Here is a 27,363-nt window from a genome sequence, read left to right on the forward strand (position 1 = left end):
ATTGATAACTTAGATGAAATGAACCAATTTTTTATAAGGCACACTCTATCAAAACACACACAAGAAGGAACAGATAATATGAACAGGCTTATGGATACTAAGGGAATTAAATCAATAATATGTAACCTTCCAAAACAGAAGCACTGGGCCTGGATGATGTCACTGAAGTATTCTACCAAAAATTTAAGAAAGAAATAATACCAATTCTCTATAACCTCTTCCAGAAAATAGAAGCAGAGGGAACTTTTTTTTTTTTTTTTTTTGAGACAGAGTCTCGCTCTGTCGCCCAGGCTGGAGTGCAGTGGCCGGATCTCAGCTCACTGCAAGCTCCGCCTCCCGGGTTTACACCATTCTCCTGCCTCACCCTCCCGAGTAGCTGGGACTACAGGCGCCCGCCACCTCGCCCGGCTAGTTTTTTTTTTATTTTTTAGTAGAGACGGGGTTTCACCGTGTTCGCCAGGATGGTCTCGATCTCCTGACCTCGTGATCCGCCCGTCTCGGCCTCCCAAAGTGCTGGGATTACAGGCTTGAGCCACCACGCCCGGCCGCAGAGGGAACTTTTAACTCATGCTACAAGGATAACACTATGCTAATACTAAAACCAAAGACATTACAAGAAAGGAAAGCTACAGAAAATTTATCATGAACATATATGCAAAAATACTCAACAAAGTATTACCAAACAGAATACAACTATGTATAAAAAAAAAAGTAAACACCACAACCGTGCAGGATTTATCCTAGGTATGTGAGGCTGCAGTGGGTTAACACTGAAAATCAATTCATGTAATCTATCACATCACCAGTCTTAAAGAAGAAAAATAATATAATCATATCAACATATGCAGAAACAGCATTAGACAATATCTAACAACCATTCATAATAAAACCCCCACAAACTAGGAATAGAAAGGGAACTTCCTCAACTTGGTAAAGAATGTCTGCAAAAGCCTCCATCTAACATCATATTTAATCACGAGAAACTAGACACTTTCCCACTAAGATCAGGAACAAGACAAGGATGTTGCATCTCACCATTCCTCATCAGTGTTGTACTGGAAGTCCTAGCTAATCCAGTAAGATAAAGAAAGGAAATAAAATGTATACAGATTGGAAAGAAGGCTGGGTGCAGTGGCTCACGCCTATAATCCCAGCACTTTAGGAGGCCGAGGTGGGAGGATCCCTTGAGCCCAGGAGTTTGAGACCAGCCTGGGCAACATAGGGAGACCCCATCTCTATAAAAAAAAAATAAGAAAAATCAGCCAGGCATGGTGGCACATGCCTATAGTTCCAGTCTCTCCAATAGCTAATTTTTGTATTTTGTAGAGATGAGGGTTTACCATGTGCCCCAGGCTAGTCTTGAACTCCTGGGGTCAAGAAATCTGCCTGCCTTGGCCTCCCAAAGTGCTAGGATTACAGGTGTGAGCCACTGTGCTCAGCCAGTAAACACGTCTTAAAATGTCAGGAGTTCCCATAACACTAAAAGTACAGAAGTTTCAGGTGAGGGACTTTCTAAAAGAACACTTAAAATGAGACCTAACCTCTTAACATATTTTTAAGTGAACAATAAAGTGTGGTTAACTATAGGTACTATGTTGCTCAGCATATCTCTAGGATCTATTCATCTTGCTTAACTGAAACTTTATGCCCACTGATTAGCAACTCCTCATTTTCACTTTCCCCTAGCCCCTGGCAACCACCATTATATCCTCAAGGTTCATCTATGTTGTTGCATACTGCAGAATTTCCTTCTTTCTCAAGACTGAATAGCCGGGCATGGTGGCTCACGCCTGTAATCCCAGTACTTTGGGAGGTCGAGGCGGGCAGATCACTTGAGGTCAGGAGTTTGAGACCAGTCTGACCAACATGGTGAAACCCTGTGTCTACTAAAAATAGAAAATTAGCCGGGCGTGGTTGCACACAATTGTAATGCCAGCTACTTGGGAGGCTGAGGCAGGAGAATCACTTGAACCTGGGAGGCAGAGGTTGCAGTGAGCTGAAATTGTGCCATTGCACTCCAGCCCAGGCAAGAAGAGCGAAACTCTATCTCAAAAAAAAAAAAAAGACTGGATAATATTCCATTTGGGGTATGTATTATATATTTTTTTTTTTTTTTTTTTTTTTTTTTTGAGACGGAGTCTCACGCTGTTGCCCAGGCTGGAGTGCAGTGGCGCGATCTCGGCTCACTGCAAGCTCCGCCTCCCGGGTTCCCGCCATTCTCCTGCCTCAGCCTCCTGAGTAGCTGGGACTACAGGCGCCCGCCACCGCGCCCGGCTAATTTTTTGTATTTTTAGTAGAGACGGGGTTTCACTGTGGTCTCGATCACCTGACATTGTGATCCGCCCGCCTCGGCCTCCCAAAGTGCTGGGATTACAGGCTTGAGCCACCGCGCCCGGCCTGTATTATATATTCTTTACCCATTCATCTCTTTTCGTGATTTTTTTTTTTTTTTGAGACAGGATCTGGCTCTGTCACCCAGAATGGAGAAGTGCAGTGACATGATCATGGCTCACTGCAGCCTCAAACTCCTAGGCTCAAATGATCCTCCTGTCTCAGCCTCCTCAATAGCTGGGTCTACAGGTATGTGTCACCAAGCTGGCTAGTTTTTTAATTTTTCTTTTGTAGAGATGAGGTCTCACTATGTGAACCAGGCTGGTTTCAAAGTCCTTCCCTCAAGGGATCCTCCTGCCTTGGCTTTCCAAAGTGTTGGCATTATAGATGTGAGCCACTGCACCCAGCCTCTTCAAGATCCTGATTCTAACTCCTTTGGATAATATCCAGAGGTGGGATTCCTGGATCTATTCAGTAATCCATTCTGTGGCAATTCTATTTTTAATTTTTTGAGGAATCTCCATATTGTTTTTCATAGTAGATGCACCATTTTGCATCCCCATCAACAGTGGACAAGGGTTCTCTTTTCTCCATATCCTCACCAGGACTAACTCTTTTGTTTTTTGATAATAGCCACCCTGATAGGTGTGAGGTGATTACTCTTATTTTGATTTGCATTTCCCTGATGATTACCAGTGACATTGAACATACACACCTGTTGATCATTTGTATGTCTTCTTTGGAGAAATGTCTATTCAGACGTTTTCTTCCATTTTTCTTTCTTTCTTTTTTTTTTTTTTCTGAGACACTGTCTCGCTTTTTCACCCAGGCCGGAGTGCAGTGGCGCAATCTTGCCTCTGCCTCCCAAGTAGTTGGGATTACAGGCATGCGCCACCATGCCCAGCTTATTTTTGTATTTTTAGTAGAGATGGGGTTTCACCATGTTGGTCAGGCTGGTCTTGAACTTCTGACCTCGTGATCTGCCCGCCTCAGCCTCCCAAAGTGCGGGGATTACAGGTGTGAGCCACTGAACCTGGCATTTTCTTCCATTTTTCAGTTGGGTCATTGATATGGTTTGGCTGTGTCCCCACCCAAATCTCATCTTGAATTCCCATGTGTTGTGGGAGGGACCAGTGGGAGGTAACTGAATCATGGGAGCAAGTCTTTCCCATGCTGTTCTCATGATAATGAATAAGTCTCACAAGATGTGATGGTTTTAAAAAGAGGAGTTCCCCTGCACAAACTCTCTCTCTTTGCCTGCTGCCATCCATCTTAAGACGTAACTTGCTCTTGCTTGCCTTCTGCCAGGATTGTGAGGCTTCCCCAGCCATGTGGAACTGTAAGTCCAAAAGCACTTTTTGGCCGGGCATGGTGGCTCATGCCTGTAACCCCAGCACTTTGGGAGGCCGAGGCGGACAGATCACCTGAGGTCAGGAGTCCAAGACCAGTTTGGACAGCATGATGAAACCCCATCTCTACTAAAAGTACAAAAATTAGCCAGGCATGGTGGCAGGCGCTTGTAATCCCAACTACTCGGGAGACTTTAGGTAGGAGAATTGCTTGAACCTGGGAGGCAGAGGTTGCAGTGAGCCGAGATCATGCCACTGCTCTCCAGTCTGGGTGACAGAGCAAGACTCCGTCTCAAAAAAAAAAAAAAAAAAAAAAAAGAGGCTGGGTGCAGTAATTCATGCCTGTAATCCCAGCACTATGGGAGTCCGAGGTGGGCAGATCACGAGGTCAAGAGATCAAGACCATCCTGGTCAACATGGTAAAACCCCATCTCTACTAAAAATACAGAAGTTAGCACCTACAGTCCCAGCTACTTGGGAGGCTGAGGCGGGAGAATCGCTTGAACCTGGAAGGTGGAGGTTGCAGTGAGCCAAGAGTGTGCCACTGCACCACAGCTTAGGTGACAAGAGCAAAACTCCATCTCAAAAAAAACAAAATCAAAAAAATTTCAAAGTACTGATACATGCTCTACAACATAGGTGAACCTTGAAAACATTATGCTAAGTGAAAGCAGTCAGTCACGAAAGACCACATATTGTATAACTGCATTTATATGAAATGTCCAGAACAGGTAAATCTGTAGAAATAGAAAGCAGATGGGCCAGGCGCAGTGGCTCACACTTGTAATCCCAGAACTCTGGCAGGCTGAGGTGGGCAGAACACCTGAGGTCAGGAGTTTGAGAGCAGACTGGCCAATATGGTAAAACCCCATCTCCATTAACAATACAAAAAAAATTAGCTGGGCATGGTGGGGCGTGCCTGTAATCCCAGCTACTCAGGAGGCTGAGGCAGGGGAACTGCTTAAACCTGGGAGGTGGAGGTTGCAGTGAGCTGAGATCATGCCATTGCACTCCAGCCTGAGCAAAAAGTGAGATTCCGTCTCAAAAAAAGAAAGCAGTTTCATGGTTGTCAGGGGCAAGGCATAGGACAATGGGTGGGATTGCTAACGTATATGGGGTTTCTCTTTGGGGTAATATAAACGCGTTAAAATTGACTATGGTAATGACTGCACAAATCTGTGAGCATACTAAAAACTATTGAACTATATATTTTAAGTGAATGAATTATATGGTATGTGAATTATATTTCAATAAAGCCATTTTAAAACAGGCCTGTTCTAAGTTAATTTTACCATTTCAAATCATTCAATTTATCGCTGTGCAGAAATGAGTTAATATAGCAGATCTGATTGCTATCTTTTGAAAGACTTGCTTACAAGGTTAGTCCTGGGCTGGCATCTGCAAACTTGGATTTTTTTTTTTTTTTTTTTTTTTTTTAAGACGGAGTCTCGCTCTGTCAGCCAGGTTGGAGTGCAGTGGTGCGATCTCGGCTCAGTGCAAGCTCTGCCTCCCGGGTTCACGCCATTCTCCCGCCTCAGCCTCCCAAGTAGCTGGGACTACAGGCGCCTGCCACCACGCCTGGCTAATTTTTTTTTGTATTTTTACTAGAGACGGGGTTTCACCGTGTTAGCCAGGATGGTCTCGATCTCCTGACATCATGATCCACCCACCTTGGCCTCCCAAAGTGCTGGGATTATAGGCATGAGCCACCGCACCTGGCCACATCTGCAAACTTGAATTTCTAGAAGGTTCCCATCATCCTAAATTTGTAAGGATGGCTCAATGTACAGTTTGTATAAACAATGTGATTTATATTGAACTCCTACTTTCCTTATGAGAGTCTGAAATTTTAGGATGTGACTAGCTCCCACTATAAACTCTAGGCTCATCTCCAATGAACTTTCCCGGTAGACAGTATTTCACATGTATTTGTCACAACTTGTTACTGGGGGAATTAAGTACATCCTGGGCGACTCCACTGGGTGAGGACCCCTGGAAGCTTGTGCCTGGTTTTCCCCATGCACTTTTTCCCTTTGCTGATTTTGCTTTGTAACCCTTCACTGTAATAAATTATAATCAGGAGCATAACTACATGCTAAATCTTACAAATTCTTCTAGTAAATCATCAAAACTAGGGGTGGTCTTGGAGACCTCTGACACAACTTCACAATTATTTATTTATTTATTTTTTGAGACGGAGGAGTCTTGCTCTGTCACCCAGGCTGGAGTGCAGTGGTGTGATCTTGGCTCACTGCAACCTCTGCCTCTAAGGTTCAAGCAATTCTCCTTCCTCAGCCTCCCGAGTAGCTGGGATTACTGGCTCCCACCACCACGCCTAGCTAATTTTTGTATTTTTAGTAGAGATGGGATTTTGCCATGTTGTCCAGGCTGGTCTTGAACTCCTGACCTCAGATGATCCACCTGCCTCGGCCTCCCAAAGTGCTGGGATTATAGGCGTGAGCCACTGTGCCCGGCCAACAACCTCACAATTATATAATTAGCATCAAATATTTATGTAAGCCTATAAACACCTGAGTGAAAAAATAAATAATAGGCCAAGCATGGTGGCTCACGCTTATAATCCCAGCATTTTGAGAGGCTGTGGCAGGAGGATCGCTTGAAGCCAGGAGTTCTGAGCAATATAGTGAGACCACACTGCTACAAGAAATTTAAAAATTAACTGGGTGCAGTGGTATAAGCCTGTGGTCCTAGCTACTCAGGAAGTCAAGGTGAGATGATCACTTGACCCCAGGAATTCAAGGCTTCAATACGCTATGATTGTACCACTGCACTCTAGCCTGGGCAACAGACAACTTGTCTGTAAAAAGAAAAGAAAAGAAAAAAAAGAAAAAAGAAAAAAAGATACACACATAAACCTTTCAGATAGGTAGGTATTTATATCCTCATTTTATAGATGAGATATTGAGGCTCAAAGAATTTACCTAAGCTGCCTGAAGGCCAGAGAGATAATACAAGGCAGAGATGGGATTCAAGCCTAGGTTTATCTGACTCCAAAGCCATATTTCCACCATGACACTAAAATAGTATATCTATCACAAGAGGCTAATGAGGTAAACAGTTATTTAATTTGTCAAATAACAGAAGTAATGTATGAACACAGATAATTTAACTTTTTAAAATTAATAACAAAAAACATTCAGTAACTTCAATAAAATTTGTTTAATGCAGCTATGGTAAAAAAATTACTTCAACATAATAGATGACAATGAAGTAGTCATACATAGTTAAAACTTAATCTACTATCTCTGCCAGTGAAATGTAACAAAAACACAGAATGATATTAACAAAGGCATTAACAAAGCAATTCAGTTTGAATTAACTTACCATTCTTGTTTTACACTTTTGAGGTTATCTACGTCTTTCATTCTCTTTTGCCTTACTGTAAAAGTAAAAAGAAAGTAAGTAAAAAAAAAGTAAGAAGCTTAATATGTAAGTTACCATGTAGTCCTAAAATGTTACTTAAAAGGGTCTAAAGAAAAAGTGAGCAAACTCAAAGCTGTCATTTCCATCTACAAAATAAAGCAATGATAGAAAATATATTTTCAAGTCTGATAATCTGAAAAAAGAAAGACTTCTTAAAACTTATGATGAAAAAAAGTATAATATACCATTTGACTTAGCCAATGAACTGGGCGTATGGCTCACATCTGTAATTCCAGCACTTTGAGAGGCCAAGGTAGGAGGATTGCTTAAGCCAAGGAGTTCAAGACTAGCCTGGGTAAAATAGTGAGACTGTCTCTATAAAAAATGGCTGGGTGCAGTGGCTCATACCTGTAATCCCAGCACTTTGGAAGGCCAAGTTGGGTGGGTCACTTTTTTTTTTTTTGAGATGGAGTTTCGCTCTTGTTGCTCAGGCTGGACTGCAATGGCACAATCTTGGCTCACCACAACCTCCGCCTCCCGAGTTCCAGAGATTCTCCTGCCTCAGCCTCCCGAGTAGCTGGGATTACAGGCATGCACCACCATGCCTGGCTAATTTTGTATTTTTAGTAGAGTCGGGGTTTCTCCATGTTGGTCAGGCTGGTCTCGAACTCCTGACCTCAGGTGATCCGCCTGCCTCGGCCTCTCAAAGTGCTGGGATTACAGGTGTGAGCCACCATGCCTGGCCGTGGGTGGATCACTTGAGGCCAGGAGTTAGAGATCAGCCTGGCCAACGTGGTGAAACCCTGTCTCCTCTAAAAAATATAAAAATTAGCCGAGTGTGGTGGTATGCACCTGTAGTCCCAGTTATTCAGGAGGCTGAGGCAGGAGAATCACTTGAACCTGGGAGGCAGAGGTTGCAGTGTGCTGAAATCACACCACTGCACTCCAGCCTGGGCAACAGAACAAGACTCCGTCTCAGAAAAAAAAAAAAATTAGCCAGGCATTATGGTGCACCTGTGGTTCCAGCTGCTCAGGAGGTTGAGGTGCTGAGGTGAGAGGATCACTTGAGCCCAGGAGTTCAAGGCTGCAGTGGGCCATCATCATGCCACTGTGCTCCAGCCTGGACAACAGCCCTATGCATCTGCAGGCTCAACCAATCATGGATCAAAAATATTCAGGGAAAAAAAATAAGAAAAACAATACAGCAAAAACTAATACAAATTTAAAAATTACATAACCATTATTTACATAGTATTAGGTATTATAAGTAATTTAAAGGTGATTTACAGTATACAGGAGGATGTGCATACGTTATCTGCAAATAATATGCTATTTTATGCAAGGGACTTGAGCATCAGCAGATTTGGGTATCTATGGGGGTCCTGGAACCAATCTGGGACACCAAGTGACAGCTGTAGTCCAAACCACTGGTCTGCTGAGAAGGCCTGGAAGCAAAGACAGACCAGAAGCAATGAGCACACCAAGTGTCTTTATCTTGGTTTCTACATATTCTACTGTGTAAGGAGAATGTTTTTCCTAAATGGCTCCTTCGAGAAAAGGATAACTTCAGGAGGGGGCAGAGAAACATGAACATAGAACACTTTTGCCCCAGTAAAGGTACCCAAAGAATGATAAGGACAAGGCCAGGCGTGGTGGGTTATGTCTGTAATCCCAGAAATTTGGGAGGCCAAGGCGGGCGGATCACCTGAGGTCAGGAGTTTGAGACCAGTCTGGCCAACACGGTGAAAACCCATCTCCACTAAAAATATAAAAATTAGCCGGGCGTGGTGGCAGGCGCAAGTAATCCCAGCTACTTGGGAGGCTGAGGCAGGAGAATCACTTCAACCCTGGAGGCAGAGCTTGCAGTGAGCCGAGACTGCGCCACTGCACTCCAGCTCTCGTAACAGAGTGAATGAGACTCTGTCTCAAAAAATAAACAAATAATAAATTAAAAAGAAAAAATGAAAAGAAAAAGTGACTCCAAAGCCACTCTGAAGGGGCTCCCATTGGGTAAATCTGGTAAACTGAACATCTAAAAAAATAACAATACTAGTGGATTATGCTCCATTGAATAAAATAAAAATATGTGAGTCTATACTACTAGATTTTTTTTTTTTTAAATAAAAAAGATGAGGCCAGGTATGGTGGCTCATGCCTGTACTCCCAGTACTTTGGGAGGCCGAGGCAGTTGGATTACTTTAGGCCAGGAGTTCGAGACCAGCCTGTCCAACATGGGAAAACCCCATCTCTACTAAAAATACAAAAATCAGCTTGGCGGCCAGGCGCAGTGGCTCGCACCTGTAATCCCAGCCCTTTGGGAGGCCGAGGCAGGCAGATCACGAGGTCAAGAGACAGAGACCATCCTGGCTAACACAGTGAAACCCTGTCTCTACTAGAAAATATAAAAAATTAGCCGGGCATGGTGGCGGGTGCCTGTAGCTACTCGGGAGGCTGAGACAGGAGAATGGTGTGAACCTGGGAGGCGGAGCTTGCAGTGAGCGGAGATCACGCCACTGCACTCCAGCCTGGGTGACAGAGTGAGACTCCATCTCCAAAAAAAAAAAAAAACATCAGCTTGGCATGATGACACATATCCGTAATCCCTGCTACTCGGGAGGCTGAGGCACGAGAATTACTTGAACCCAGGAGGCAGAGGTTGAAGTAAGCTAAGACTGCACCACAGCACTCCAGCCTGAGATGAACTCTTTAATAAACTCAACAGTAATGTGACATTACCATAACCAAAATACATTCCAAATACAGTAATACACTGTGTAACAACATTTTGGTTAATGACGGACTGCATATACAATGGTGGTCCCGTAAGATTATAATAGTATACTTTACTGTGCCTTTTCTATGTTGAGATACGTTTAGATATGCAAATATTATATCATACATACCATATGTTATGATACTTTACCATTATATCATAACTGCCTACAGTATTTGGTACAGTAACATGCTGTACAGGTTTGTAGCCTAGGAGCAATATTACACCATACAGCCTATGTGTACAGTTGGCTGTACCATCAGGTTTGTGAAAATACGTTGTATGACATTCACACAATGACAAAACTGCCTAATGACACACTTTTCAATATGTACCCCCTCCATTAAGTGACACATGATTATATATACAGATTTAAAATGTTTAAACTCCTTATTGAAAGAAAGTGAGAGAAAAAGAAAAAGGAAAATTAAACTCTTGAGGGTGACATCAGCAAAATGGAAGAATAGGTAGGTCCAGACACCTGTCCCCTCTACAGAAATATCGAAAGACAAGCAGAAACTCTTAGAACCAACTTTGTCAAAACTCTAGAAAATAGTCAAAGAAGGGTTACAGCAACCAAGGGAATGCTGAATCAAGAAAATGGCAACTTAAAAATGGTAGGCAAGTGGCCGGGCGCGATGGCTCACGTCTGTAATCCCAGCACTTTGGGAGGCAGAGGTGGGTGAATCACGAGGTCAGGAGATCGAGACCATCCTGGACATGGTGAAACCCTGTCTCTACTAAAAATACAAAAATTAGCTGCGTGTGGCGGCGCGTGCCTGTAATCCCAGCTACTCGGGAGGCTGAGGCAGGAGAATTGCTTGAACCTGGGAGGTGGAGGTTGCAGTGAGCCGAAATTGAGCCACTGTACTCCAGTCTGGCGACAAAGCTAGACTCCGTCTCAAAAAAAAGGTAGGCAAGCTGGGCACAGTGGCACACCCCTGTATCCCCAGCTACTTGGGAGGCTGAGAGGCAGGAGATCATTTGAGCCAGGGAATTTGAGGCTGCAGTGAGCCATGATCATGTCAGCATGCTCCAGCCTGAGCAAACAGACCAAGAATCTGTCTCTTTAAAAAAAAAAAAAAAAAAAAAAAAAAAAAAAAAAAAAGATATGCAAAAATGGGCAAAGGACTTGTGTGAATAGACATTTTTCCAAAGAAGAAATAAAAATGGCCAATAAGCACATGAAAAGATGCTCAAAATCAATAGTTCCTAGAAAACACAAATCAAAACCATAATGAGATACTACTTCACACCCATTAGGACGGCTATTAAAAAGAAAACAAAAAGCAGAAAACAAGTGTTGGCAAGGTTGTAAAGAAATTGAAACCCTGGTACACTGCTGGTGGGAATGTGAAATACCACAGTTCTGAGGAAAACAGTTTGGTGGCTACAGCAATATTCATGAGAGCTAAAAGGTGGAAACAACCCAAGTATCCATCAACAGATGAATGGATAAACAAAATGAGGTGTACACAAGCAATGGAATATTATTCAGTCATAGAAGGAGTGAAATTCTGATACATACTATAACATGGATGAATGCTGAAAACATGATGCTACATGAATAAAAAACTCAGATACAAAAGGACAAATACTTTATGATTCCAAACATATAAAATATCTAGAATAGATGATTGATAAAGACAGAAAGTAGGACAGAGGTTACTAGGGATTGAGATGAATGGGGAAGGACCAGTTATTTAATGGGTAGTCCCAGCTACTCGGGAGGCTGAGGCAGGAGAATCACTTGTACCCAGGAGGCGGAGGTTGCAGTGGGCTGAGACCATGCCATTGCACTCCAGCCTGGGCAACAAGAGTGAAACTCAGTCTCAAAACAAAAAGAAAAAAAAAAAATTAGAATGTCTTCAATTTGCAACTTCTAATGCAATAATGAATCTAGGCAATGATATCAATGGCTGCTAAAATCACAGAGATAACCAGACAAAAAAACATGCCTCAGTGTAAAAGCTGGTACCACCATCTATTCTTGCCAAAAATGTGAATCTGAATCCATTCAAGTCCCTAGATCTAACTACCAGATTACAGGAAATATAGGGCACAAAGGAGCATAATCAGATGATATCGCAAGAATGCAATCAACAAAGTCCAGAATGTGGGAAATTCTTTAGGAAAAATGATCCATTTTCTTCAATACATGTATTACTAGGGAGAAAAAAGAGATGACAGTAGATTCCTTAAATATTTCAGAAACATATCAATGTATTACAATGTATGGACCATATTTAGATTTTGATTTAAACAAATCAACTGTAAAAAAACTTATAAAAGAATCAGTAACATCTGAATAGTGATGGGATATCTGATGTTATTTTGGAGTGATGATTAATTTTTAGGGTGTGACGATGGGACTGTAGCTGTAAGTTTTTTTAAGTCACTGCTTTAGATACATACTGAAATACTGACTGATGAATACTATAACTGGAAATTGCTTCAAACAATCAAGTGGATTGAGGAGTGGATGGAACATAATTAAAATGAAAATGGCCACGACTTGATAATCATCAAGCTGGGTAATAAGTAGACATGAGAGTTTACTGTTCTCTCCATTTTTATACACACTTGAAAATTTTCATAATAAAAATTGGAATGAAAAACTATACCCTAAAAATATATACACCTAGAGTGCTATACCGCCATTTCATTCGTTTTTTTTTAAAAGGCAGTACTTTTGCTCTATCATAAAATTACTCTTAATAACCTAAGAGTACCAGTAATTTCAAAGATTTGAATCCTTATGAAATATAACTTGCCTCTTACTCTCCAAACCAAAAATTTGAAGCTGTGAAAAGTAATGCAAATCCACATTTAAACTAATGACTATGAAAAGATGTATTATGACCACAATAAAGATTACTTTGTAAAAAAAAAAAAACAAAAGAGCTTCATATGACATTTGGTTGATTTATGGCTTGAAAAAAAAAATCAATGACTTTTTCACAATTTTAAAATGAAATAAACAGGCTAGGCATGGTGGCTTACACCTGTAATCTCAGCACTTTGGGATGTCAAAGTGGGAGGATTGCTTGAGGCCAGGAGTGCCAAACCAGCCTTGGCAACACAGGCAGACCTCATCTCTCTAAAAAATACAAAAATTTGGCTGGGCGTGGTAGCTCACGCCTGTAATTCCAACACTTTGGGAGGCCGAGGCAGGTAGATCACGAGGTCAGGAGTTCGAGACTAGCCTGGCCAACATGGTAAAACCTGTCTCTACTAAAGACACAAAAAATTAGCTACGCATGGTAGCACGCGCCTGTAATCCCAGCTACTCAGCAGGCTGAGGCAGGAGAATTGCTTTAACCCGGGAGGCAGAGGTTGCGGTGAGCAGCTGACATTGCGCCATTGCACTCCAGCCTGGGTGACAGGGCAAGACTCTGTCTCAAACAAAACAAAACAAAACAAAACAAAAGACAACTTAGCCAGGCATGGTGGCATATGCTGTAGTCCCAGCTACTCCAGAGGCTGAGATGGGATGATCGCTTGAGCCCAGGAAGTTGAGGCTGCAGCGACCTGTGATCATTCCACTACATTCCAGCTTGGGCAACAGAGGGATACCCCGTCTTAAAAAACCCAGCAGCCTGGTATGATGGCTCACTCCTGTAATCCCAGCACTTTGGGAGGCCAAGGCAGGTGCATCACCTGAGGTCAGGAGTTTGAGACCAGCCTGGACAACATAGTCAAACCCCATCTCTACTAAAAATACAAAAATTAGGCGGTGTGATGGCGAGTGCCTGTAGTCTCAGCTACTTGAGAGGCTGAGGCAGGAGAATTGCTTGAACACGGGAGGCGGAGGTTGCAGTAAGCCGAGATCGTACCACTGCACTCCAGCCTGGGTGACACAGTGAGACTCCATCTCAAAAACAAAAAACAAAAAACAAAAAATCCAGGAAATCATAACTCTATGCCCACTAACATTTTCTCATAAGATTTCTTCCTTCAAACCTAGTATTCCTAATATTAATTGCTTCACTTTAAAAATGTCTACATATTTCAAACATACACAAAGGAAAAGAGAAAAATATAAACACCCACCCTGACCATTCAGATTTAAGAAATGTTTACATTTTGATTCATTTGTTTCTTTTTTAAGAAATAAAGTGGTACAGTGGCTCATGCCTGTAATCCCGGCTCTCTGGGAGGCCCAGGCAGGAGGATTACTTCAGGCCAGGAGTTCCAGACTAGCTTGGTCAACATAGTGAGATCTTGTGTCAACAAAAAAAATTGAAAAATTAGCCAGGCGTGATGGCATGTAACTGTAGTCCCAGCTACTTGGGAGGCTGAGGCAGGAGGATCGCTTGAGCCCAGGAGGTCGAGGCTGCAGTAAGCCACGATCACGCCACTGTGCTCCAGCCTGGGTGAGACCCTGTCTCAGAACAACAACAACAAAAAAGCAAGCATTATTAAGATAGTTGAATATGGCCAGGCACAGTAGCTCACACCTGTAATACCAGCACTTTGGGAGGCTGAGGTGGACAGACCACCTTAGGTCAGGAGTTCAAGACCAGCCTGACCAACATGAAGAAACCCCATCTCTACTAAAAATACAAAATTAGCCAGGCGTGGTGGCACATGCCTGTAATCCCAGCTACTCAGGAGGCTGAGGCAGAAGAATAGCTTGAACCCGGGAGGCATAGGTTGCGGTAAGCCAAGATTGCACCATTGCACTCCAGCCTGGGCAACAAGAGTGAAACCCTGTCTCAAAAAAAAAAAAAAAAAAAACAACCATAGTTGAATATTATTTCATTTAAAAATATTAAATGGGCTGGGTGTAGTGGTAGCGGCTCACGCTTATAATGCCAGCACTTTGGGAGGCAGGTGGATCCCTTGACCTCAGGAGTTGGAGACCAGCCTGAGCAACATGGAGAAACCCTGTCTCTACAAAAAAATACAAAATTAGCTGGTGGCACATGCCTGTAGTCCCAGCTACTTGGGGGTTGAGGTAGGAGAACTGCTTTAACCTGGGAGGTTGAGGCTACAGTGAGCCAAGATTGTGCCACTGTACTCCAGCCTGGGTGATAAACTGAGCCCATCATACACACAAAAAATTAAATGGCATGCTTTAAATATGTGCATTTTAGGCTGGCATGGTGGCTTACACCTCTAATCATGACACTTTGGGAGGTTGAGGCTCACAGATCACCTGAGGTCAGGAGTTTGAGACCAGCCTGGCCAACACGGTGAAACCCCGTCTCTACTAAAAACACAAAAATTGGCTGAGCGTGGTGGCGGGTACCTGTAATCCCAGGTACTCCAGAGGCTGAGGCAGGAGAATCACTTGAACCTGGGAGGCAGAGGTTCCGGTGAGCCAAGCTCGCACCACTGCACTTCAGCCTGGGTGACAAGAGCAAAACTCTGTTTCAAAACAAAACAAAAGAAAACAATATACATGTATATGCATCTTACTGTATATCAATTATAACTATGTAAAGTTGTTAAAAATAACTAAAGTGCATACTTATTCAGCACCTACTATATATCAGGCATGAATGATTCTAGGTGCTTGGGATACATGTTGAACAAAATAGATAAAGATTCCAGCTCTTTTGGACATTACAATCTGGTGGGGCTGTTTGTTTTTGACTTGGCAGTTCTCCAACATTTTCAACTAGTTCAAAATAATCTCCTACAGTTAATAATAATGTATACTTCAAAAAAGCAAAAGGAATGGGTTTTAAATGTTCTCACAACAAAGAAATGGTACGTATTTGAGCTGAGGGACATGGTAATTAGCCTGATTTGACCATTCCATAATGTACATATGTACTGAAACATCACAATGTATCCCATAAATATATAAAATTATTGTCAATTAAAAAATAATGAATAGGCTGGGCGTGGTGGCTCATGCCTGTAATCCTAGCACTTTGGGAGGCCACGGTGGGTGGATCACCTCAGGTCAGGAGTTCGAAACCAGCCTGGCCAACATGGTGAAACCTGTCTCTACTAAAAATACAAAAATTAGCCAGGCATGGTGGTGCATGCCTGTAATCCCAACTACTTGGGAGTCTGAGGCAGGAGAATCGCTTGAACCCGGGGGGCAGAGATTGCAGTGAGCCAAGATCGTGCCACTTCACTCCAGCCTGGGCGTAAGAGCAAAACTTCGTCTCAAAAAATAATAAAAAATAAAACAAAATAGGCCAGGTGCAGTGGCTCACGCCTGTAATGCCAGCACATTGGAAGACCGAGGTGGGTGGATCACTTGAGGTCAGGAGTTCGAGACCAGCCCGGCCAACATGATGAAACCCTGTCTCTACTAAAAATACAAAAAATTAGCCGGGCACGGTGGCAGGTGCCTGTCATCCCAGCTACCAGGAGGCTGAGGTGGGAGAATCACTGGAACCTAGGAGTCGGAGGTTGCAGTGAGCCAAGATCATGCCACTGCACTCCAGCCTGGGTGACAGAGCGAGATTCTGTCTCAAAAAATAAAATAAAATAAAATAAAATAAAATAAAATAAAATAATTCCATAATTTAGATCTGGTCTTTATTATCTCAAAAGTATAACATGTTCATTCTACTACTTTGTTCACATTGTCATCATCCTCCTAGGCATTCAAATCCTAACTATCCTTTAAGTCCTAGCTCAAGATCCATTTCCACCATAAAGATGAAATATTAGACCCTTAGTAATAGTCTTCTCCTAAGCATTTAGATTTTTGGCATTTAAATCATATTGTCTGATACTGCTTATTATTGTTTCTTTTCACTCTCTTTACCAGATCTAACATCACTGAGGATAAGTACCATGACTTACACATTTCCTGTATCCCTCACAGTGTGCAGCAAGTGCAAAGCAAAGAGTAGCCATCCTTGGGGTGGGGGTGGGGGGATGATGAGAAATTATTCCAGTGATGGATACATTAAAAAGCCCTGACTTTACTACTATACAATATATCCATGTAACAAAATTATACTTGTACCCTACAAATTTATACATACATATATATATATATATATTTTTTTTTTTGAGATAGAGTCTTGCTCTGTCGCCCAGGCGAGATCTCGGCTCACTGCAACCTCCGCCTCCTGGGTTCAAGCGATTCTTCTGCCTCAGCCTCTCGAGTAGCTGGGATTACTGGCATATGCCACCACACCTGGCTAATTTTTGTATTTTTAGTAGAGACGGGGTTTCGCCACATTGGCCGGGCTAGTCTTGAACTCCTGACCTCAGGTGATCCGCCTGCCTTGGCCTCCCAAAGTGCTAGAATTATAGGCATGGGTAACCGTACCCAGCTACAGATACATTTATTTTTATTATTATTATTTATTTATTTATTTATTTTTGAGACGAAGTCTCGCTCTGTTGCCCAGGCTGGAGTGTAACCTCTACCTCCTGGGTTCAAGTGATTCTGCTGCCTCAGCCTCCCGAGTAGCTGGGACTACAGGTGCGTACCATCATGCCCGGCTAATATTTTGTATTTTTAGTAGAGACAGGGTTTCACTGTGTTAGCTAGGATGGTCTCGATCTCCTGACCTCATGATCTGCCCACCTCGGCCTCCCACAGTGCTGGGATTACAGGCATGAGCCACCACGCCTGGCAAATAAATTTTTTTTTAAAAGCTACAAGAGGGTTGGGCGTGGTGGCTCATGCCTGTAATCCCAGCACTTTGGGAGGCTGAGGGGGGTGGATCACCTGAGGTCAGGAGTTTGAGACCAGCCTGGCCAACGTGGTGAAACCCCGTCTCTACAAAAAAAATTAGCCAGGCGTGGTGGCGCACGCCTGTAGTCCCAGCTACTCAGGAGGCTGAGGCAGGAGAATCACTTGAACCTGGGAGGCAGAGGTTGCAGGAGGGGAGATAGTGCCAATGTGCTCTAGCCTGGGTGACAGAGAGAGATTCTGTCTGAAAAAAAAAAAAAAAAAAAAAAGCTACAAGAGTAGTCTTCCTTAAAGGATTCACGAAGTTTCCAATAATAGGTTACTGTTGTCTAGGAAATTACAAATACTTTTTTCCATCATTTTACAATTATAAGCTACTGACAAATTGTTTTTACTTGTTTTATGACAGCAAAAGAGAATGAAGATAGAATAGACCTTGAATTCAAACTGAGTTTTACCGGAATAATGGCTACATCACTTTTGAGCTAGGTAACCTTACATACGTCATTTAGCTTCTCTGAGTCCCAGCTGCCTAACTTATAGCATGGACATAATTATCCCCCTCCGGTTGTTCTGAGGACTAAAGAAGATACTAAGAATACAATAGCGTTATGCTCCTTTCTCTTTCCTCATCCCCCATCATAATTTGTTATAAAGATTGGTAAGAAACATCTTCAAGCTCACGCCTGTAATTCCAGCACTTTGGGAGGCCGAGGTGGGCGGATCGCCTGAGGTCAGGAGTTCAAGACCAGCCTGGCCAACATGGTGAAACCCCATCTCTACTAAAAATACAAAAATAAGCCAGGCATGGTGGCAGGCGCCTGTAATCCCAGCTGCTGGGGAGGCTGAGGCAGGAGAATCACTTGAACCGGGAGGTGGAGGGTGCAGTGAGCCGAGATCGCGCCACTGCACCACTCTAGCCTGGGCAACAAGAGTGAGACACTGCCTCAAAAAAAAAAAAAGAAAAAGAAACATCTTCAGACTTAATCTAAAAAGTCCTGATTTTGACATGATTGTGAAATTTTACTTCTGATTTCATGAATTAAACTTTTTAAAAGCCTGGTACAGTGGCTCATGCCTGTAATCCCAGCACTTCGGGAGGCCGAGGCAGGCAGATCACCTGAGGCCAGGAGTTCCACACTAGCCTGGCCAACATGGTCAAACCCTGTCTCTACTAAAAATACAAAAATTAGCCGGGCATGGTGGTGGGTGCCTGTAATCTTGGCTACTTGGGAGGCTGAGGCAGGAGAATCACTTGAACCTGGGAGGAGGAGGTTGCAGTGAGCTAAGCCTGTGCCATTGCACTCAAGCCTGGGCAACAAGAGCAAAACTTCATCTCAAAAAAAAAAAACCTTAAAAAAATTTTTTTATATACTTATTGAACCACTCATCAAGGTGTGCAAGGCATTGATTTAAAACTAATGATAAAAGTGTCAGTATCAGTATGACAGACACAGTTTCTATTAGCACAATTTTATGGACTTATAAGGAAAAAATATACTGAATTACTAAATGTAAACATGGCATAGAATTATGAAGTAAAAATTAATTTTAACATGGAGACACCAAAGTCACCATTACCACAGGCATTTTCTACAATAAATTTAGTAATATGCAAATGAACCAGGTAAAATTTATTTATATCAATTGAGTGAGCTGCCACAAATGTATCACAGTCATATGACATGAATGAACCTAAGTCACCTACTATACTGCAGAGAATAAAAAGAGCCATCTGACAAATACCCAAGTTATCAGCATAAAGTTGGCACAAGAATGAATAGATGAAAAGAACTGCCTTCGTTTTTCTTCAGTCTACTTCCAACTATCACCATCATCTTACATTGATATAGTATATCACAGTTTACCAAACATCTTCTCAAATATTATCCCAAAAAGTACAGTGATGAAATCAGTCAGGAGACAGAGAAAACTGAGTTTTATGGAACGTGTCCACTAACAGGAAAATCCAGTCAAAATAGATTTGGACTACTAAGAATGTGGTATTTTAAAATGCTTATATTAGGCCAGGCACAGTGGCGCACGCCTGTAACCTCAGCACTTGAGGAGGTTCAGGTGGTGGGAATCACTTGATGCTAGGAGTTCAAGATCAGCCTACAACACAGCGAGACCCTGTCTCTACTACCAATAAAAACATTAGCCGGGCATCATGGCACACGGCTGTAGTCCTGGCTACTCAGGATGCTGAGGCAGGAGAGTTGCCTGAGTCCAGGAGTTTAAGGCTGCAGTGAACTATACCTGTGCCACTGAATTTCAGCCTGGGTAAAAGTGAGACCCTGTCTCAAAAAAAAAAAAAAAAAAAAAAAAAAAAAAATCAATAAATTGGGAGTTTGAGACTATTCTGGCTCGGGAGACTGATTTCTTTTTAAAATCAATAAACAAAAATTTTAAGTAAGTATATAAGAATCTAAATACAAAAACTGCATATTAAGAACTAAATAGGGCTGGGTGCGGTGGCTCCCGCCTGAATCCCAGCACTTGGGGAGGCCGAGGCAGGTGGATCACTTGAGGTCAGGAGTTCAAGACCAGCCTGGCCAATACGGAGAAACTCCATCTCTACTAAAAATACAAAAATTGGCCGGGCGCGGTGGCTCATGCCTATAATCCCAGCTCTTTGGGAGGTTAAGGCAGGTGGATCACAAGGTCAGGAGATGGAGACCATCCTGGCCAACATGGTGAAACCCCGTTTCTACTAAAATACAAAAAAAATTAGCCAGGTGTGGCGATGCGCGCCCGTAGTCCCAGCTACTCAGGAGGCTGAGGCAGGGAAATCACTTGAACCCGGGAGGCGGATGTTGCAGTAAGCCGAGATCGCGCCACTGCACTCCAGCCTGGAGACAGAGTGAGACTATGTCTAAAAAAAATAAATAAAAAATAAATAAAAAAATTAGCCAGGCATGATGGCGCACGCCTGTAGTCCCAGCTACTCAGGAGGCTGAGGCAGGAGAATTGCTTGAACCCAGAAGCGAAGGTTGCAGTGAGCTGAGATTGCACCACTGCACTCCAGCCTGAGTGTCAAAGTGAAACTCTGTCTTAAAAAAAAAAAAAAAGAATTAAATGTGCCTGGACACAGTGGCTCATGCCTGTAATCCCGGCACTTTGGGAGGCCCAGGGAGTGAATCACTTGAGGTCAGGAGTTTGAGACCAGACTGGCCAACCTGGCAAAACCCTGTGTCTACTAAAAATACAAAAACTAGCCGGGTATGGGAACACACACCTGTAATCCCTAGCTACTCGGGAGGCTGAGGCACGAAAATTGCTTGAACCTGGGAGGCAGAGGTTGCAGTGAGCTGAGATCATGTCACTGCACTCCAGCCCAGCCTGGGTGACAGAGTGAGACTCTGTCTCAAAAAAAAAAAAAAAAAAAAAAAAAAAAAAAAAATTAAATGGATAATTAAAAATTAAAAATTGCATATTACAATTTTATTTTTTTAAACATATATTTAATGGTCAAAAGGAATCTGAGGAGGAAAAAATGTAAAAACAAAAAACTGGCCACTTTTTTTTAAGATTATGGATTTGTATCAAGGTATTATACAACCAGACATGCTATCTTTATACAGAAGCTTAAGTTTCTTTTTAAAGATAAGGCCATTCCAGCTATTAAATATGAGGGAAAAGAAACCAATGGATCACATTTCCGTGTTGGGGTCCTTTTACTTAGATCTTCTATGAAATGTGATTAAACCCCCAAGCCTCCAAGAGCAACTAACTATGATAGCATCAGAACCAAATACTTAAAAGACAGTTCATTTGTATATTTTGTGAATTCTGGTTTACAACATACTAAGTGATAGAAAATGAAATCTTTTGGAAAGTTTCAGCTTATTTTAGCTGTAATCATAGTAATGAAACAAATATATTTTTGTCCTTTCCTAGAAATTTTTAATGGGATAGTTAAATACTCCAAGGACCAAAGTGGTAGTGACAACAGTAATTTAAATGAGAAAATCCTATGGGAAAGGTGACACTTAGGCAGAGACTGGCAAGGTTACTTACTGAGTCATTCCAGGGCTGACCAAGACATTCTCATTCCAGGACATTCTCATTCCAGGGCTCCATACTGAAATGTTATGTTATGTCACAAAGGGCCCCCCCACCCCGTTTTTTTAAATAAGTATTTTAATTCAATTTCAGAAAAAAATGGTACATGACTTGGATGAGAAAGCATAAAATTAAGAGGCTTTTCTGGAAACGCAAGAAAAAGAAATAACCTTTAATATATTCAATAATTTTCTGGATCTTCCTCTTGTGTCAAAAGCTACATATTTTCCCCGCAAAGCAGCTGCTCCAAGAACTAACTAGCCCTCTTTATCTCTCTCTAGCTGGGATAGACTAATTCCGCTCCACTCCCACCTCTCTTCTTTCAGTAACACTGTGTAGGTGTTAATGGCCTGGCTCTCACCAATGAACAGAATTGTCCTTTAAGCCAGCAACTCACAGGCAGTGCCACCCAAAGCCTCACCCCCAGTCCCCAGGGCCGAAGCCACAGAGCTGGCATTGTTTCCAATATCCCAGGAAGGAGCCAAAAGCTGACCTTCAGCACAAATCAAAGCCCAATATGGAGAGAGAATAACTGCTTCTAGGCCCAGATTAGGCAAGCTGTGGGCAAGAAAAGGGGAGTTTTTGCAGCCACCCCATCTTTAGAAACAAGGGGAAAACTAGACCCTTTTCCACTATTATGGTATAGAAGGTACTCTACTGTTCCAAGGGGACCTGAAAGCACAAAAGGATCTAAATAAATAAGGAGAACTTTTCCCAGGCTGGAGACAAGAGTGACAAACAGAAAGACGGGTGAATATAATATGTAGGAAGATGATGCTGGAAACCTCAGCTCTTCACACAGCTGCCAGCCCTACAAATAACACAGTAAGAACCAGGACAACCACTCCAGACTGGTATAGCTGGAGAATCTTCAGGCCTTTTCCTAGGTCCCATATCAAGTGTTGGATCCCATTCCAGGTATGATACATGAGAGGGAAGACGAGTGCAAACTTAGTTGTGTCGATCAGTACTGGCCCCAGACACAGGGACCAATGAGTTCCAAATAAGACTCAAAGTTCCCAGGGAGTAACAAGGTCGACATGCGAAGAAAAAGAGATGCCTGCACTCAAAGCAATACCAGTGCCATGGTGGCAGATGGACATTGCTGTGGGAAGAGACCAACTGCAGATAGTGACGTGGGGAGATACGGGATGGTTTGAACCCGTGTTCTTATTCCAGAACCACTCCATCTCTTCTTTGGCCGTGGTTCCCAAAGGGGCAGCGTTTCTTATACAGAGCTGAGGGCTAAAGCAGGCTCAGAGGCAATGATGACCCCAACATGTCTCAGCAAGAGTGCAGCCATCTTGGGTTCCGGTCTGGATGGAAGTGCAAAGCCCATTTTAAATACAATCTCCCTTAGCTGGGCATGGTGGTTTACACCTGTAATCCCAGCACTTTGGGAGGCCAAGGCAGGCAGTCACCTGAGGTCGGGAGTTTGAGACCAGCATGACCAACATGGTGAAACCCTGTCTCTCTCTACTAAAAATACAAAATTAGATGGGCATGGTGGTGCATACCTCTAATCTCAAATACTTGCGAGGCTGAAGCAGGAGAATTGCTTGAACCCGGGAGGCAGAAGTTGCCATGAGCCAATATTGAGTCATTGCACTCCAATCTGGGTGGCAAGAACAAAACTCCATCTCAAATAAATAAATAAATACGACTCCTTTTGAAAACCTTCCATGATTTCTCCAATAGGTGTGAATATAAAATTATTAACATGAGAAGAGATCAGTTAGGTACTCTTAAATTTGCAATGCCTTCATTGCCACAACTCTAGTCCCAACCACCATCAACTCTAGGTGGTCTCCTCATTTCCATTCTTGTCCCCATGCAATCCAGTTTCTACACAGTAGTCAGGACGACTTTTTGAAATAAAAAGTTGGCCAGGTAGGGTGGCTCATGCCTGTAATCCCAGCACTTTGGGAGGCCGAGGTGGGCGGATCACTTGAGGTCAGGAGTTCAAGACCAGCTGAAACCCCGTCTCTACCAAAAATACAAAAAATTTAGCCAGGCATGGTGGTGCATGCCTGTAATCCAGCTACTCAGGAGGCTGAGGCAGGAGAATTGCCTGAACCTGGGAGGCAGGGTTGCAGTGAGCAGAGATTGCACCATTGCACTCCTGCCTGAGTGACAGTGCGAGACTCCGTCTCAAAAAAAAAAAAAAGAAAAAAAAGAAAAGAAAAAGTTGTTTGTAGGACTTATCCTGCTGTAATTTTTTTTTTTCTAAGTTAAACCTTTAAATGACTTCCTATTAGTTAGAAAAATGTCCAAGTCATTTGGGTAATATTACAGGAGAGTTCATTGTACTGTTTTCTCCCTACATTTGAGGGGTTTGAAAATTTTTCTATGAAAGCTAAAAAAAAAAAAAAAAGAAAAAGAAACAGAAAAAGCTGATCCCAAATCCTTAACATTGCTTAAAAGGCCCTGTATCAGCTGGACGTGGTGGCTCACATCTGTAATCCCAGCACTCCGGGAGGCCAAGGAGGGTGGATCACCAGAGGTCAGGATTTCAAGACCAGTCTCGCAAACATGGTGAAACCCCGTCTCTACTAAAAATACAAAAATTAGCCGGGCATGGTGGCGTGCTATAGTTCCAGCTACTCGGGAGGCTGAGGCAGGAGAATCGCTTGAACCCGAGAGAGGTTGCAGTGAGCAGAGATCGTGCCACTGCACTCCACTCTAGCCTGGGCGACAGAGTGAGACTCTGTATCAAAAAAAAAAAAAAAAAAAAAAAAAAAAAAAAAAAAAAAAAGCCCTGCATCATCTCTCTGGCCCTAACCTACTTTATCACAGCACCCTTTTGCTTCCCACACACCAACTGCTGAAGTTCCTGAAATGACCATCTTCCCTAGCCTCCATGCCATCTATTTCCTTTGCCTGAGCCTTTCTTCTCTCCTTTGGGAATCATCTTCCCCTAATTCCTATTTATCCCTAATATCTGAGCTCAAAGATTACTTTCCTAGGAAAACCTTCCCAGCTGGGATAAGTCCCCCTGTTACCTTCTCTCACAAACAACTTACATTCTTTGTTTTAGCCTCTGTCTTGGCTTATTGGCATTTATTTGCGTGACTATTTATTTTATTTTATTTTATTTTATTTTTTGAGATGGAGTCCCGCTCTGTCACCCAGGCTGGAGTGCAGTGGCACCATCTCGGCTCACTGCAACCTCCGCCTCTCGGGTTCAAGCGATTCTCCTGCCTTAGTTTTTTTCTGAGTAGCTGGGATTACAGGTGCCTCCCACTACGCCCAGCTAATTTTTGTATTTTTAGTAGAGAGAGATGGAGTTTTACCATGTTGGCCAGGCTGCTCTGTAACTCCTGACCTCAGGTGATCCGCCCACCTCAGCCTTTCCAAGTGCTGGGATTACAGGCCTGAGCCATCGCTCAGGGCCCTGATTATTTTCTTAATATTTGTTTTGCCCAACGACACTGTATAGTCTAAAGGCAGAGTCTGTAATTGTCACTATCAAATCCTTAGCACTCAGTACACAGTAGGTACTAAATTTTTTTGAATGAAAAAATATTAAATCAAGTCTATGCTAATTATTATTATACATTATTAAATTAAAATGCAAGTAAAGCACCCTCCACAGTGTCCAGCTGAAAACAACTGCTCAGTGTGTGTGAGCTTAATATCGCGCTGCAGTCAGCCTCATATCGTTAGTGTGCTTAACCACTCCCTCTTCCCGCACACATTTTTTACACATTTTTGGACTCCGTCAGTGCCTAGCACTAACGTTAGTATTATACAAAGATACTCTTAATTCACTGAATTTAACTGCCTTTTAAATAAATCCGACTTTCAGCATATTTAGACAGAAGACACAACATGAATTTTTAAAGAGTTTCCCCCCTAAAAACAAACTACAACCGGGCAGACTTCATACTACCACATTCTTTTCTGCATTCGCATCAAAACAAATCCGCAGTTTCCTATCTTTACTTATCTCAAATTACGTACATAGGAACCAACGCTGGACTCCACACGAACATTCATCATTGCTGACAAGTAATAAACTTTTTTATTACAGGCAGCGAAAAGGGAAAAAAAAGGCACAAAGAAGAAAATAAGGAAATGTGAAATCAGCGAACAGCAGGCCTTCAAAACATCAGAGAAAGTGAGTTGTGGGAGACGGCTGAAGTCACTAATAGGCATACTTTGTATCACTGGACCGCAATCGTGCAGCGTTCGCCTTTGAAAATAGAAACATTGTGTAGCGCATAACTCCAAGTTTCGGAACGCCCTGCGAGAGAACCGGGAGCTGTGCCTTCAGCTAGCTGGCGAGTCAAGCCGCAGGGGCTCGGGGTCGCTGCTCACCTGGACTGGGCAGGAGCCTGGCCCGGGCTCCGCCGCCCGTGCCACTTCCCGAATCGCAAACGCGCGGCCCTCCGGAGCGAGACTCCCCCGACACCGACGATCCGCGGCGACCCGGCCACAGGCCGCGACCCCTCGGCCCCACTCGGCAGGCGGCCGCCCCGTCCCGCCCTCACCCCACTGGACGCGGTGCGGCCCCAGGACGCTCACCTCCGGGCACGGCCTCCCGGCCTCGGCCTCACTCAGCTTAGGCACCGCGGGCACCGTTTGGCCGCGGGCTCCGTTTGGCTGGAGCCCTTCAGATCCGGAGCGCCGCCGCCCCAGACCGTCTCAGGTTCCGCGGCCGCGCCGCTGAGATCCCGCCAGCCTCTCTCGGTCTTCTCCAGGCGCCCAAGCGCGCGCCGACGCCGACTTCGCGCAGACCCGAAGAGGGCGAGCGGGCGCGGGAGCGCGCCGAGGGGCGGGGCTTGTTCCTGCCGGGCGCTTCAGGTCCCGGCGGGAACTGCGGTAATGGCGGCCTCCCCTTCCCGCCACGGGCCCGGCGGCTGGCTACCCCCCTGGACTGGTGAGAAGCAGGCAGCTCCGTGTGTGCTCACCAGAGAACCCAGCGTGTGCTTACCCAGGTACTTCCTCAGACTCTGAAGCCGTGGAGAGACGTCCCTGCATTCTGACAATGTTGAACTTGACCTGAGCCCTGTGGCCCTTAACAGCGACGTTGAAGAAACCCTCACCCACCTTTGTTCTTTCCTTCTTTCTTTCTTTCTTTCTTTTTTTTTTTTGAGACGAAGTCTCGCTCTTATCCCCCAGGCTGGAGTGCAACGGCGCGATCTTGGCTCACCGCAACCTCCGCCTCCCGGGTTCAAGCGATTGTCGTGCCTCAGCCTCCTGAGTAGCTGGGACTACAGGCGCCCGCCACCACGCCTGGCTAATTTTTGTTTTTAGTAGAGATGGGGTTTCACCATGTTTTCCAGGCTGGTCTCGAACTCCTGACCTCAGGTGATCCGCACACCTCGGCCTCCCAAAGTGTTGGGATTACAGGCGTGAGCCACCGCGCCCGGCCGCTTTGTGTTCCTAAAAGGACTTACTACACGCAAACGCCCTTCCGCATGTGACTTAGTCACGACTCAAGGATGCCCCCGTGGTTAGCTGTGACAAGGTCAGGCCCAGACCCTCTAAATTCCAGTTCTTCGCCTCACAAATGGTTAGCTGACCTGTCTGTACTCACAATGTGGACAAATCCCGGCTGCCTTGACTTGACAGGACTTGAGTGAAGCAGCTCTCCCCCACCCGGCCTCTCTACACGGTGACCGAGCCTCAGCCGCAGCCAGCGCGCATCCCTCCTCATCCGAAAATGGACGGACCCCAGGGAAAACATTATCTGTGTAGTCTCATCGCTGCCACCTCCATTCTTCTCCCCACTTCCCCACACCCGGGTCTTTCTAGCCCTGTTCACTCATCTCTGTAAAAGGAAAGCCCTTTTCTGCCTGACCCAGGAGATCGCTGCAGATCTCATGGTTGGAGAGTTC

The 27,363-nt window shown here is 43.9% G+C and overlaps 2 protein-coding genes and 1 pseudogene across 6 annotated transcripts in view; all 3 read right to left on the reverse strand.

Moving 5' to 3' along the window:
• Positions 1–27,363, reverse strand: part of FKBP1B (FKBP prolyl isomerase 1B) — a 132,074-nt gene that overhangs the window by 94,889 nt on the left and 9,822 nt on the right. The gene's annotated exons all lie outside the window — the stretch shown is intronic.
• The window catches only part of UBXN2A (UBX domain protein 2A), a 71,596-nt gene that overhangs the window by 30,325 nt on the left and 13,908 nt on the right, over positions 1–27,363 (reverse strand). For 2 of the 5 annotated variants that reach the window (XM_050753676.1, XM_050753674.1), the window contains one exon: positions 7,026–7,080. In XM_050753676.1, coding sequence (XP_050609633.1) covers positions 7,026–7,066 — 41 coding nt within the window. In that variant the 5' untranslated portion in view covers positions 7,067–7,080. Of the gene's footprint in view, positions 1–7,025; positions 7,081–15,091; positions 15,288–21,475; positions 21,500–26,047; positions 27,138–27,363 lie in introns of those variants that run through there. The other 3 variants (XM_050753675.1, XM_050753677.1, XM_050753678.1) reach the window with 3 other exon arrangements.
• LOC126933675 (succinate dehydrogenase cytochrome b560 subunit, mitochondrial-like) lies at positions 21,943–25,924 on the reverse strand (annotated as a pseudogene).

The sequence above is a fragment of the Macaca thibetana genome, chromosome 13, assembly GCF_024542745.1.
Source record: "Macaca thibetana thibetana isolate TM-01 chromosome 13, ASM2454274v1, whole genome shotgun sequence".
NCBI classification, from domain to species: Eukaryota; Metazoa; Chordata; class Mammalia; order Primates; family Cercopithecidae; genus Macaca; species Macaca thibetana.